The following is a 14,222-nucleotide window of genomic DNA, read 5'->3' on the forward strand; positions in this document are numbered from 1 at the left end:
ACATGGTACAGTGTCTGGTTCTATACACACGGGCTCTGGTCCATATCACATAATCTAAGACAAGCAACTGAGCAGGTGGGTAGATTTGGGTCAGGCAAAGGACTAGGTAGCACCACTCTGGCCCTTAGGAGAAAGACAGGGAAGAATATGGAGGCAAGGTTGGTCATCTAAAGTGTAGTCTGAAGGTGGTAGCTGGGAGTTATGGGGGGAAGGGAGGGAAGGGACAGAGAGAACAGCCAGATGATTAGAGAAGCTAGGAAGGAGAAAGTAAGGAATAGCACTGCAAGCCTGGCTGATTTGAAAATTAGATAAATTAAATTTAAATAAATAAAATTAAAATTAAATAAAACCTAGTCTCCTTGTGGTACATTAAAAAGTAAAGAAAAAGAACAGCTTTGAGATGATGGAAAGAAGCAAGATGTTAACCCCAACTTCTACGGAGAGCTTGGTTGACCCTAGGGTCCAGATCAGGGGTGGGGAACCTGCGGCCTTGAGGGAGCACGTGGCCTTCTAGATCCTTGGGTGAGTCCAAGTTTTACAGAACAAATCCTTTTATTAAAGGGATTTGTTGTGTGATGTTTGGATTGAGTCAAAGGGCTGTACTTGAGGACCTAGGGGGCCATGTGTGGCCCTGAAGCCACAGGTTCCCCCTCCTTGTCCAGATTGTGAAGATAGGAAAGTGAGGCTAGAGCAAGGGGTGATGGGTGACATGGGGAGAACAAGGAGGGCCTGAGGGGTTACAGGTAATCATGAGGATAAATAATAAATTTGGGAAGTTAAGGAGAGGTAGGAGGAAAAGAGGTTATGAACAAAGGAATTATGGGTTAAGGAATGGGATGGTATAGCAGAGTGCCATAGTTGGGGTCAAGAAGGCCTGGGTTTAAATCCCATTTCTGATACTTGCTAACTTGAGTTAAGAAAATATCTAAATAAGTATTTTAAAAGAAATGTTTTCTTATTACCAGAAGACATGCAGTCAATGCTAAATAGAGTAATACAACAATATTGTTTGCATGGGAAAGGAAAACTCAAGCTGACCTTCCCCATTAATTACAGCCCCTCATTCAAGTTTTATTGAGTCTAAAAAAACTGGAATCCAGAAAAAAATAATTCAAATAATCAATAGTGGGACAATGAGAGCAGAAGGAGTCAGGTGGAGTGGGGAAGATAGAATCTAAAACACCAAGAGGAATAAAGAGAGAAAAGGAAGGCACTATAGAAAAAGTGATGAAACGGATATGCTTCTATCAATTGATTAAACTAAAATGTTAAAAACAACATTAAATCATGCATTCATTCAACAAGGATTATGGAGCAAGTGCTGAATGGCTTCAAGAAGACAGGTTAGCTTACAGTCCGGTTGGGGAGATCAGACCACAGATATACATCTAACCACCAGGAGGGAGACGGTGAGTGAAGCTGGGCCCCTGTAGCCCAGGTGCCAACAGCTTCTTTCACTGGCCACCTTGCTAAAAGCTGGTGCCTACAAAATCCTCCAGCTCATCTGCTTTTACGAAAAAACCCTTCCTACTTGGGTTAGGCCTTCCAAGGAGCTTCTGGGGCTATACAGAGGCTGCTTCTCCCTCTCCACCACAGCATGCAGTTGCCCAGGCTTGCAGTCTAGAGGTATACCCCTACGGCTTTTGTCTACCACTTGCCTCAGTATTTAACATAATGTCTGGCACAGGATAAACATTTCATAATATTTCAGGGATAAGAAGGAGCCTAGCAACATGAACACAATGGCAAACAGTGGTCTTGTGGTTGCAGAGAGACAAGAGTCAGAAAGAAAAGCTTCACCAGACATTTCAGGAGGCAAATCCAGAGACTGAACTAGGGGAACCAAGACAACTGAGAAAGGTGTGTCTGGGATAGATTAGAGATGAAATCTGGGAAAACCAGGTGATAAACTTTTAACTCCACCTCTTCTCCTCCCCCATTTTCCCTCTACCTACAGTCAGGATGCTTACTCCAAGATTTTTCTCTGTTCTTCAATTTTTTCAGAATCTCTGATTTGCTTAATGTATTTTAAAAGCTAGTTTATCTTTGATGTTATAAATGAATAGGGGAAAAAAGCATCTATTAAGTTTTTACTGTATGCAAAATGCTATGCTAAGTGCTAGGGATACAAATTTTCAGTAAGTTTTCAGTTGTGATGACTCATCATGACCTCATTTGGGGTTTTCTTGGCAAAGATATTGGAGGGGCTTTCCATTTCCTTCTCCTGCTCATTTTACAGATGAGGAAACTGGGGCAAACAGGGCGAAGTGACTTTCCCAGGGTCACCCAGTTAGTAAGTGTCTGAGGTCAGATTTGAACTTAGGAAGTTGTCTTCCTTACTCTATTCACTGTGACACCTAGCTGCCCCCAGGGATATAAATAGAAAAGCAAGAAAAATAATCCCTGATCCCAAGGAGTTCACATTCTATTAGGGAGCCAAACATACAGGAGGTTTCAGCTTCAAATCAGACAGAAAGCCCTGAAATAATTTAAAGTCTCCTGAAAATGATCTATCATAACCCAAAGTAGTTTGCCCCCTTTAGATTATAAGTTCCTTGAGGGCAGGAACTATCTTTTGCCTCTTTTTGTATCCCTGGGAACTTAACACAGTGCCTGATACATAGTAGGCACTTAATAAATGTTTATTGAATTGAATATCTACATAGGTGGATAAAGCATACTTATTGTCCAGATTACAACATGTATTTGGATGAAAAGTCTATGGAACTTGTCCATCAGTATGTATGTTTTGTACACACAGTTCAGATGGACAAAGTTTGTCCAAGAACAAGATAGGAACAGGAAAGTCTCCTCAATTGCTTCTGGAGAACTGCCAAGCCCCTTTGACAGCCCTAAGTTCCCCAGGAAATCAAAGGTCTATTGTTTTTAGCATAAACATTCTACTGGCGTTGATGTATGGCAACAAGACATGGAACACAACAATTTCAAATATCATGCAGAGGACGATGGAAGACACATTCCTGATATGAACCGGCTGCAGTGTCTAGCCAATGAGGAACTTTAGAGAACAGGAATAAATCAAGGAACTGCACGATGGGAAGAAAATATGATCTGGTTACATAGTAAAGGAGAAAAATAACAGGTGGACAGCCAGTGTTCCCCTGGTACTCTTGAGATAGGAGGAGAAAGGAAGAAAGGTCTCAACACATTAGGTGGATACCTGTGGATGAGAGTAATACAGGAGGGGCAATCAATATCATTAAGGAGAACTTGGGAATCAATGAGATCATGGATTTACTTGAATTTTCGAGTTTATAGAAGCAATAACGATTTGTGTATGTTTACTTTGTCTTCTGCTACTTTACTGAAGCGAATTGCTTCAGTCTTCTTGCTGCTTTTTTGGGGTTGTCCAGGTAAACCATCGTGTCTTCAACAGTGGGGATAACTTTGCCTCCTTTTTTTACCAACGTTATAATAATTGCACTAACATTTTTAGAACTATGTCAGACAATAGTGTGTAGGGGAGAGGGTGAGAATCTTTGTTTTGTGTCTGTTTTTATTGGGAAAGGCAGTGTTTCCCTATTACAAATAATGCTATCTTTTGGTTATTAGTATATACTAGCATGTTTAAAATTGCCCTTATATGCCTATAACTTAGAGGGTTTTTAGCATAAGTGAGTTTCACAGGCAATGGGGTCAGCACAATGGCTCTGTAGATCTTAAGTCTGATGGTCAGTCTAATATTTCTTTTCTCCTACACTTTCCTTTGGAGCCTCCCAAACACTGAGCTAGCTCTGGCAATGTGTGCATCAACCTCATTATCAATGTGCACATCCCTACAAAGTATACTACCAAGGTAAGTGAACTTATCCTCAGCACTCAAAACTTCTCCATTTGCTGTAACCAGTGGTTCCACATATGGTGTGGTGGTGGCCAATGGAGCACCTGTGTTTTCTTGGTCTGCAGAGCAGTTATGCCAAGATCATAGCTGCATGCCTGTGAAACCTGGACAGTCTACCAGCCCCATGCCAGGAAACTGAATCGCTTCCATTTGAACTCTCTTAGGAAGATTCTGAAGATCACCTGGAAGGATGAGGTGCCAGACACTGAGGTCCTTACTCGAACTAAAGTGTCAAAACAGTCAGACTCTGCTTCAGAAAGCAACTCTTATTGGCTGGCCATATTGTTCAAATAGAAAATGTATGCTTGCCAAAAAGATTATTTTATAGAGAACTCACACAGGGCAAGCATTCACATGGTGGTCAGAAGAAGTGATACAAGGACACCCAAAAACTTTGAAATTCATTGTGTGCCATGGGAGACACTGGCACAGGACCGCCCAGCATGGCATGCCCACATCAGAGAAGGTTCAGTGCTCTTTGAGCAAAGCAGAATTGAAATAGCTCAAAGGAAATGCAGGATGTGCAAATTTAGAGAAACCACCCCAAATGTTCACATGGACTATTTGTGCCAACCTGTGGTAGAACACTCTGAGCTCATATTGGTCTGATCAGCCAAAGTCGGACAAATTGAAACTTGACTTTAGCATAGTGATGTCATTTTGGTTCTCTTCAAGAAGGAAGGAAAACTAGCATAAATGAGTGTTATATTTTGTTAAAATATAATATTTTAACAAAACCACCCTTTTCCCTTGCCCCTGTATCAACCCTGTACCTGTGTAACTTGTGCCAATATAATTTTTTCCTTCATTCATTGATACACTTGTGGTTTTGTTTTTGTTTTAATAGTTTTCATAATGTTAAACCACTGGGCCAAATCCAGCTTGGTCACAGTAAATTGACAGATAGACAGTTATTCTAGAGGGTTTTTTGGCTAAGATTTTTTTTAAAGCAATTGGGGTTAAGTAACTTGCAAAGGTTACACGGCCAGTTATTTCTGGATGTGGTGCTAAGTATCTGAGCCCGGATTCGATCCCCAGGTCATCCTGACACTGGGGCTGGTGCTCTTACTTGCTGTGCTATCTGGCCGCCTAAGATTTTCTTTAAAAATTTTTTTAATATATATTCATTAATGATTTAATATTATGGTTCTTCTTCTTTGCCTTATCCCTTCAAGGTACTTTTTCCTTCCATATAATCTTTTAAAAAAAAATTAGACTTGAATACTAAAACTTAAAATGTATATGAAAAGAAAAAGAAACATATTATAAACTTTACTATAAAATAAGAAAAAAAAACATGTCATGTGCACAGCAGAACATAAGAGAGGATTCAAAATACATAGCAATAAATTTCCACTTTAAGAAAACACATATATTAAATATGACACGATGCGTTGAAAGCTGTCCATTTTTTCTTTGCTTCCGTATGTGTTAAGGTACTTATTTCTTGTGAGCTAATATAGATTGATCAAGTTTTGTTCAGAACATAAGGATCCCATGAATGAGTCTGAAAATTAGTATGAAGAGACAGGATAGAGAAGTCACTCATTTGAATAGAGAAAGAATGGGATCCTGGCTTAAAATGGATAAGTTAATATTATAAGGAAGGAAAAGATTCCTATATCATTCTTGCTATTCCATTTACAATTTGATTTCTTTATATAGATAGATTTCATTAAAAAAAAAAATAGGAGTTTTTTTGCAAGTTTTTTTTTTTTGAGTTTTGCTTTTAAAATTACTTGCATTCCCAGAGTCATTTCAGATACTCTTTGAAATCCTATAGAAATGGTCCCAAATAGGATGAGATTCCAAACAGCCATAGGGACTTTTTGGAATCAAACATTTTTTTAAATGTTCTGAATATGGTGTATCTTGAGCTTTGGGGTAAGACATTATGAATTTTAGCATTTTAAATTTGTTTTTCTTTGTTGTTAAAACCCAGGCATCTGATGACAGCAGCTGGACACTTTCGGGTTTGAATTCCTGTGTAACTCACGCCAAAGCCCTGGGATTACATTTTGGCATCTTTTTAAAGGAATACTACCACAATCAGGAGACCATTAAAATGAAAATATGCCATAGGGAGGGAGTAGAGGGTTAGTGGTTAAGAGTCCAAGCCTGGGAGCCAGAAATTTTGGGATCTATTCTTGTAACTACATCAGGACAGGATTTTAAAAAATTACTCTCTGTTTTTGCTCTTCTCTTCCCATGTCAGGTATCTATTAGAAAAATAATTTAGGATCATGGATCTAGAGCTAAAAGAATGTTAGAGCTCATCTAGTCCAACCCCTCTCATTTTACAGATGGGGAAACTGAGTGCTTAGGGAGGCAAAATAGCTTGTCCGCAAATCACATGGATAGTTGTGTCTTGGGACACTATGATCTCAGAGGACCTTGCCCTTCTACCATGCTGGAATATGTTAAAATTATATAGTGAAACCTCAATGATTAAATCTCTTAGGAATGAAGCTCCTCTATGGGAAGCTGACTCTCAAAAAAAAAAAAAAGAAAAGAAAAACCAAGCCTCAAAGCGTATGAAACAGAGTGACCTGTATTGCACCTGTATGACAAAATGTACCTCCACAGCCCAATTTATGGCAGCCCCGTCCCACCTAGAAGTAAAAAGGCCAACCCTAAGCAAAACTGTAGTCTTGGGAAATTTGTTTTTCACATCCCTAGCTTCCTTCCCCTCTCCCCTACAGAAATACCTATGTCACATATAAGAGTGTCTTTCTATTAGTTATTTATACCCAGTAATTAGATAATTATTCATTATCGGAAACTCTGTTAAAGAGTACATTCCCGTGGCATTTGAATTTTAAGCCCTTTCCCTCTAATTATGGTACAAATTGTATAAATCACATACAAATCGTGGTATATGTAACATAGGAATGCCTAGTTAAAGGAATTTAAGGCATCAGCAAAAAAGTGGAAAAAAAATTTTTTTTTGCATAGTAGAGCATTAGACTTGATATAGCAAGACCTGTGTTTAAATCCTGCCACAAATCCTTATTATCTATATAACCCTGGATAAGTTACTTGACTTTTCTGCTTCAGTTTCCCCATGTGTAAAATTATAATAGCTCACATCTATATAGTGCTTACTCTGTACCAGGTATTACACTAAGTACTTTACAGTTATTTTATTAGGTCCTCATAATAGTCCTGGAAGGTAGGTGTTATTATTATTCCCATTTTACATGAGAAAACTGAAGCAAGCAGAGGTTAAGTGACTTGAGAAGGGTCACACAGCTAGTACATGTCTGAGGCTGGACTTGAACTGAAATCTTCCTGATTCCAGACCCATTCGTTGCTGTCCACTGGTACCCACCTCCAAGGGTTGATGTGATCAAGTGGGATGATATGTAAAGTATTTTGCAAATCTTAAAATATTATATAAATATTTTGTTGTTATTTTGACAGAGGGGCTCCAAAGTCATCATAAGCCTACTTAGCAAGCCCTTAAAGTAAACCTGAGTTAGTCCTTTTAAGCTGACTTACAATGCAAAAACAATTCAGCAAACATTTATGAAATGCCTACTGTGTGGGAAACACTTCTAGCTTCTGGGGACTCCAAGATTTTTTAAAAGGGACATAGGTCCTTCTTTCAGGGAGTATACAGATAAGGAAACTGAGGACCAGAGAAGCATTGACTTTCTAAGGTTACAGTACTTGTGGATACATACATATTGATGAGCATGATCCAAGATAAAGTACAATGGGGGCAAAGGAGAGATGACCAAGTACTCTTTGGAGAGCTTGAAGCCTGTAATGGTTTCATGAGGTGGGGGTGGGGAAAGGTGGGGTGTAGGGGCTTGGGTGAATTGTCAGAGAAAGTGCTATATCAGTGATAGTACCTGAACTTGGTCTTGAAGGGAAAGAAGGATTGTGAAAGGAAGAGATAAAGAGAGAATGGTCTTTAGGCTTGAAGGATAATCCCCACAAGAACAGCAAATTAAAAGATAGCAGAATGAGACCAGATAACAACTAGTGGCCCAGTTTAATTGGAACAGAAGGATATGTGAAGGAGAAGAGGCTGGCATGGAGGTAGGTTGGAACCAGATTGTGAAGGACATAAAGAGGCCAGACCGAGGGGTTTGTATTTTATACCAAAGAGGAGGGAATCACTGAAGTTTTGGAGCAGAAGAATAACTTGGTCAGACCACTGCCTTGGGAAAACTTTTTTCTGGATATGGGAAGAATGGATTTGAAAGAGCAAAGAGACTACAGAGAGACCAAGAAGGAAGTTGTTGTAATAGTTCAGATGAGAGATGGCAAGGGCTTGAAGGATGTTGGCAAGGAGTGGAGAGGAGACGGATGTAAAAGATTTGCAGAGGACTTTGGTGGCAAGAGAGTGGGAGGAGCTTCTCATAACAGAGGAAAGCAAAAACACTGGAATGTGGGCAGATGGTGAATCCCAAATATTTATTTTTTCTAAAAAATAAACATCTGGTCAATTTATTTGACATTTAGGAGCTGAGATATTTGAAGGCAGTTTTCTAACATTTCCTAATTACTGTTTGCAAAAATTAAATCTTCTCGACTAATCACTATTGCCATTTAAAAATTTCTTTAAACTGACTCTTCCCAAATATGTTTCTCCGTTAGTCTGTGTTTCGTTTCACATTCCATCTGGTAGATTTCCTTTCTCCTGGACTAATTGGAAGTTAGCTGTTGCACTTCTCTTACTGAAAGTTACCCAAGCTTCTACCCATCACACCCTAAGAACAACACTGTTGAAGAAAATAACAAAATTTGAAAGAGATTTAAATTCCTTCAGTATCCCAAAACTCAGGGTAGTTTTAGCTGTGATCCATTAAAAACTTCATGAAAACTTTTGGAACATTGTATAAAAATAGTACCTGACATTCCCCCAGTTATCATTAAATCAAGGTGGCATGCAAGTAAAAAAAAATGGTCCTCACTATGCCCAAAGGGCTATAAAACTATGCATATCCTTTGATCCAGCAATACCACTACCCAAAGACATCATAAAAATGGGAAAAGGATCCATATGTACAAAAATATTTATAGTAGTTCTTTTTGTGATGGCCAAGAATTGGATGCCCATCAGATGGGGAATGACTGAAGGAGAGGGAGAAAATTTAAAAATCAAAATCTTATCAAAGATAATGTTGAAAACTATAAATAAATGAATGTGTTTTTTTTTTTTAGCAATGGTCCTCATCCTACCATGTCTCTCTTTTAAGTTATAGGAAATTTGACTCTTTCCTTTGAAGCTGTCAGTGTTATTAGATAGAAATTCTGGTCTACTCAAACCATTTCTCTTGCATTTTAGTGGGTCCTCTAATACATTTTGAACTAGTTACATATTCTTTTTTCCATTGTGCCTAGTATGGTCTTTCCATTCCTAGTATGGTCTTACCTTTTGTTTTTAATGTTCTTTTCTGTTAGGAAACAGTCCTGGTGAGATACAGTCGCCCTGGTCACCCTTTGTTCAATAAGACATTTCAATTTGAAAGGTAGGTGACATGCAGAATGGCTTAAGTAATAATAAGCAGACTCTGCAGCTGGGTCCATGGAATAAATTGTGCTGGAATATTGACTTTGCAAATACAAATAACAGAATCACAGGTTCTCAGAACTGGAAGGGGACTTAAAAGCCATTTAGTCCAACTCCTACCTAAGAATCTCCTCTACAACATCCCCAACAAATGGTCATCAAGTTTCTGTTTGAAGACCTTGAATGAGAGGACTGGCCACCTAATACATTGAGTTACTATTTCTTTTGACTAGTTTCGTACCTCTTTTATCTCAGAGAGTCAGCAAGGCATCATGGAGAGAACAATTGACTTAGAAAGACATGTGGTAATTAAAAAGTTGAGAGACATAATTTCTGGGTAATTTAATTATTTTATTAATAATGTCAGCATTTTAATAAAAGTATGGTCCCTTGGCTGGCTTTCTCTTAAACCAAAGACAATCATGGCGGCAGGTTCATGGTTTATATGTCCTTTTGGAAGAGGCGTGTTCCCCAGGGTGGAAATCAACTGGAGAATGAACATTACAATGAGGGGGTGAGAGTGAGGAGGTAACACATCTGGGACAGATTCTATCTCTATACCCAGACCACCCCCCAGCCTTGGGCAATTTAGATAACAGGGTCTCTTCTCCACCCAAACTTGATTGAATGGAATTCACCTGAGACTAGAGATTCTTTATAAGATTGGGTGGGGTTAGATAGCGGAGAAGATTAGCTCAACCTTCAGAGACTGAGGTCTTAAAACGAGAATAGAAAAAGAAGGAGCTCTAAATTTCCCCAAATCATTAGTTATTAATAATAATTTCTTTCATTCACGAGTTCTAATGTTGTTTCTTATGCTTATTAGCTGGGAAAGTCTCTTGTCTCAGCTTCAGTTTTTTTGAAATGTAAAATGGGAATAATAATACCAGAAGTAGACTTCTTATCGAGTTACTATGAAGTTCAGGTGAGATGATGTATGTCAAGAACTTTGCAAACTTTAACAGTTTCAGATAAACAAAGATATGCTTACTGGAACTACCTCAAACCAGCTTAGAAGAGCCAATTGGCAAATGATCCAAATCAGAGCCTGATTTATTGTTTGGTTGATTATCTAGATTTGAGAAAATGATGGGGGAAATGTTAATAATGAAAATTAAACTTAAAAATATGTCATGCATACTTTTGAGGAGTAGGGAGAGCTGGTTGTTAAATGTTTATTAGCACACTCCTGCATATAAATGTCAGCTATCGTTACAGTTGGACATTATGTAGTGAGTGCAAATATTTATAGATGTTCATTTGCATAATAGTAAAAAGTTGCACAAAGATCAATGTTTCATTCATCTAATCACTTCAAATGTACTAGAGCAGCAAGTAGGGTTCTCAAGTACAGCTTGAACCATATTAAAATGCAATTGGCAAATGTTTAACGAAAAGTCCCAGAGATCTTTGCTTGGCCCTGTGTTCTTTAACATTGCAACCAATAAATTGTGTCATTTTGCAGTTGACCCAAATCTGGGGGAAATAACTTACAAACTGGATGACAGAATTAGGATCCAGAAAGATCTTACTGGGATTGAACATGTGAATGTGTCCAATAAGATGAAATTTAATAGGAAATGATGTAAAGTCTTAAACTTGGGTTCAAAATCCTAATTTCACAAGTACACAATGGAGGAGGCACATTTAGACAGATGTCATAGGCACATAGCAATTTATCTGAAAAAGATCTGGGTGTTTTGACATACTGCAGACTCCGAAGTGACTCAATAATATGATTTGGAAGCCAAAAAAGCTAATTTTCTCTGGGGCTACATGAAGAAAGGCACAGTTACCAGGAATGAGAACATGATGGTTCTACAGTTACTCTGCTTTGGTCAGACTATATGTGGGTACCATATTTAGGAAGGATATTGATAAGCTGGGCAATATCTAGAAGAGGTCAACCAAGCTGATGAAGAACCATATGAAAATCAATTGAAGGAACCTTGGAATCTCAGTTTCCAATTAGTCTGGATAAGAGAAGATTCAGGGGGGTATAATAGATATCTGTTTCCTTGTATTTGAAGTACCATTACATAGAAGATGGATTAGGCTTGTTCTGGCCCCAAAGGGTAGAACACATAACTGTGGGCACACATTGCAAAAAGACAAATTGAAGCAGCATGACAGAGTAGAATACTGGACTTGGAAAAGAATGTCCTTCAGTGTTCAAATGTCTCTGACTTTTATTGGCTGTGTCACCCTGGGGCAAGTCACTTAACCTCTTGGTGTCCAAGGCAACTTTAAAAGTCTCTAGGTTGCAAAATAGTTGCTGGCAGATGTCTGTAGAAGTACTTTTCTAACCAGGGGGAAAGAAGCAAGGAGAAAAATGTCCTAACATGTAGAGTTATCCAATGAGCTATCTTAGAAGGTGGGGTGTTCTCCCCCAATAAGGATCTTCAAGCAAAGGCAGAATAACCACTTGTCCAGTATATTGGAGAAAGAATTCTTTGGGAGAGTATATGTTGAACTAGGATCCATCTGACACTGACCTTCTGTGATGCCATAAATGCCATCACAAAGGCTTCACTTGTCATTTGGCAAGCTTTAGGAGGCCATTGAACTGGGAAGCAGCATGAGGACTAGGCTTTAGGAAGATTGATCTGGCAGTGGAGTATGAAATCATATTGTAGGCAAAGAGACTAATGAGAAGGCAAATTATGGGGTGAAAGGTAATGAAATCCATAACTAAGGATATGCAATCAACAAGCATTTATTAAGCATTTAGTATGTGCCAGGCAGCTAAGTGACACAATGGATGGAGTACTGGGCCTGAAGTCAGGAAGACTCCTTTGCCTGAGTTCAAATTTGGTCACACTAGCTGTGTGGTCCCTCGCAAGTCACTCATTCCTGTTTGTATCAAATTCCTTCTCTGCTAGATGATCTGGAGAAGGAAATGGCAAATCACTCCAGTATCTTTGCCAAGAAAACCCTAAATGGGGTAACAAAAGATCAGACAATACTGAAAACGATTGAAAACAAAAACATGCCTGGCATTATGCTGTTCTAGGCAAAACAATGTCTCCTCTCGGTGAACTTGCATTCTATCTGGTGAGACAAATCTGTATGTAAGTATATTCACAATACAAATGAAGTGGTTGTTTAAGAGACAGGGCACTAGGAAGTGAGGAAAGATCAGGAAGGTCATGCTTTGGTTGTCTCTTAAAGAAACAAAGGAATTCTTGAAGAGGTGAGGAGGAGGTGCATTTCCGGCATGAGGAAGTGAAGGTATGATCAATGTGGGAATGTAGAAAAATGGGAGCAGATTCAACAGAAATTTCAGAAGAATGTCTTGGTGACTAACTAGTTGGGTGGGGTCAGAAAGTCAGATGATTCCAAGATTTTGACCCTGGGTGAGTAGGATACTGCCAGTGCCATTATCCAAAATAGAGAAGCCAGGAGGAATAGACTGAGGGTGAGGAAGTATGGGAAGTGAGGACAAGATAGAAAAGGAAAAGGTATGTCATCATTGTCCCCTCCTCTGCTCCCAAGGTGATTCAGCCAGTGTTAGGGTACTTAGATGCCCACAGCCAGGAATGCCATCCACCCATCCAGTTCATGATCTTTCAGCCAAATAAATAAAATTTAAAGTTTAATTTTTTTTAAATTTCATTTTGGATATAACTTTGAGCTACTAGTGAAACATTCAAGTGAGATGAAAGTGTGTTAGCTGTTACTCAGGAAAGAAATGAGGCTAGAAATAAAAATTTAATCATTTTCATAAAAATTATGTCTCAAGTCACCTGGTTAGGTGAGATTGTCAGAGGAGAGTGTCTAGAAAACAGAAAGAATTCTGCGGACAAAACCTTAGGGGATGCCTGAATATTGGTGGTGGGGAGAAAGGAAAAACATTTATTAGGAAGAGACCTGAATAGTGAAGTCTAGGCCATCAGTCCCTAACCTCTCTTAGTATTACACATTAATGTCAAATTATTTTGGACTCCCTCTCTCCCCGTGATTGTACTATCGTACTGTTCACTAGATATTACTACCCCCTGTATTCTATTATCATCCTATATTCTCTTCCTTTCTTAGCCAAATTCCTAGAAAACGTTGCCTATTTTATGGAATGTGTTTCCTCTCTATTCACTCACTCGACAGCCCTTTTTCCCACCTTCATCACTCCATTGAAACTTCTTTCTCCAAAGTTACTAGTGGTCTCTTGATCGACACATCTCATGACCTTTTCTCAGTCTTCATCATTTTCAACCTAGCTGTTGCATTTAGCTCTGGGACACTCTCCTCTCTGGGTTTCTGTCATTACTCTCTTGATTCTCCTTCCAACTGTCCAATTTCTCCTCAGTTAGTCTGTCATCCAGATAACACACCCTAACAGAGGATGTATGCCAAAGATCTGTTCTAGACACCTGGTTCTTCTCTCTTAATGACTTCATCCGTTCCTATGGATTTAATTATCACCTCTTATGTATCCACCATCAGTCTCTCCCCAAGCTTTATCTCCACATTATCAAATATCTATTGGATGTTTCAAACTGGATGTCCTGGAGACAACTGAAATTCAGAGACATCTCAACTCCAAAACAGAACTCCTTCCCCCATCTGCCCCTCTCCCAAAATTTTCCATTTCTGTCATTCTTTTCAGTCTCTTATCATTCATCATTTTAACCTTATCTTTGACTCCTCACTCCCCCTCACCCGCATATATCAAATCAGTTGACAAATCTTTTGATTTTTACTTTAATAACATTTCTTGTCTCTAATCCCTCATTTCTCCTCATACAGGCCCCATCTGGGTCCAGGCCCATCATCTCTCACCTAGATTACTTCATCAGCCTCCTAATTGCTCTCTGCTTGCTTCACATAGCTGCCAAA

At 38.9% G+C, this 14,222-nt stretch overlaps 1 protein-coding gene across 1 annotated transcript in view; it reads left to right on the top strand.

The window, feature by feature from the left end:
* KIF25 (kinesin family member 25) overlaps positions 1–14,222 on the top strand; it is a 104,019-nt gene that overhangs the window by 44,895 nt on the left and 44,902 nt on the right. Inside the window, exon 9 of the mRNA XM_069070570.1 lies at positions 9,278–9,345. Within this exon, the coding sequence (XP_068926671.1) occupies positions 9,278–9,345 (68 nt within the window). The remainder of the gene's footprint in view (positions 1–9,277; positions 9,346–14,222) is intronic.

This window comes from Petaurus breviceps, unplaced genomic scaffold (assembly GCF_028583685.1).
Source record: "Petaurus breviceps papuanus isolate PSGF00001 unplaced genomic scaffold, PetGlider_PUasm1.0 90808, whole genome shotgun sequence".
NCBI classification, from domain to species: domain Eukaryota; kingdom Metazoa; phylum Chordata; class Mammalia; order Diprotodontia; family Petauridae; genus Petaurus; species Petaurus breviceps.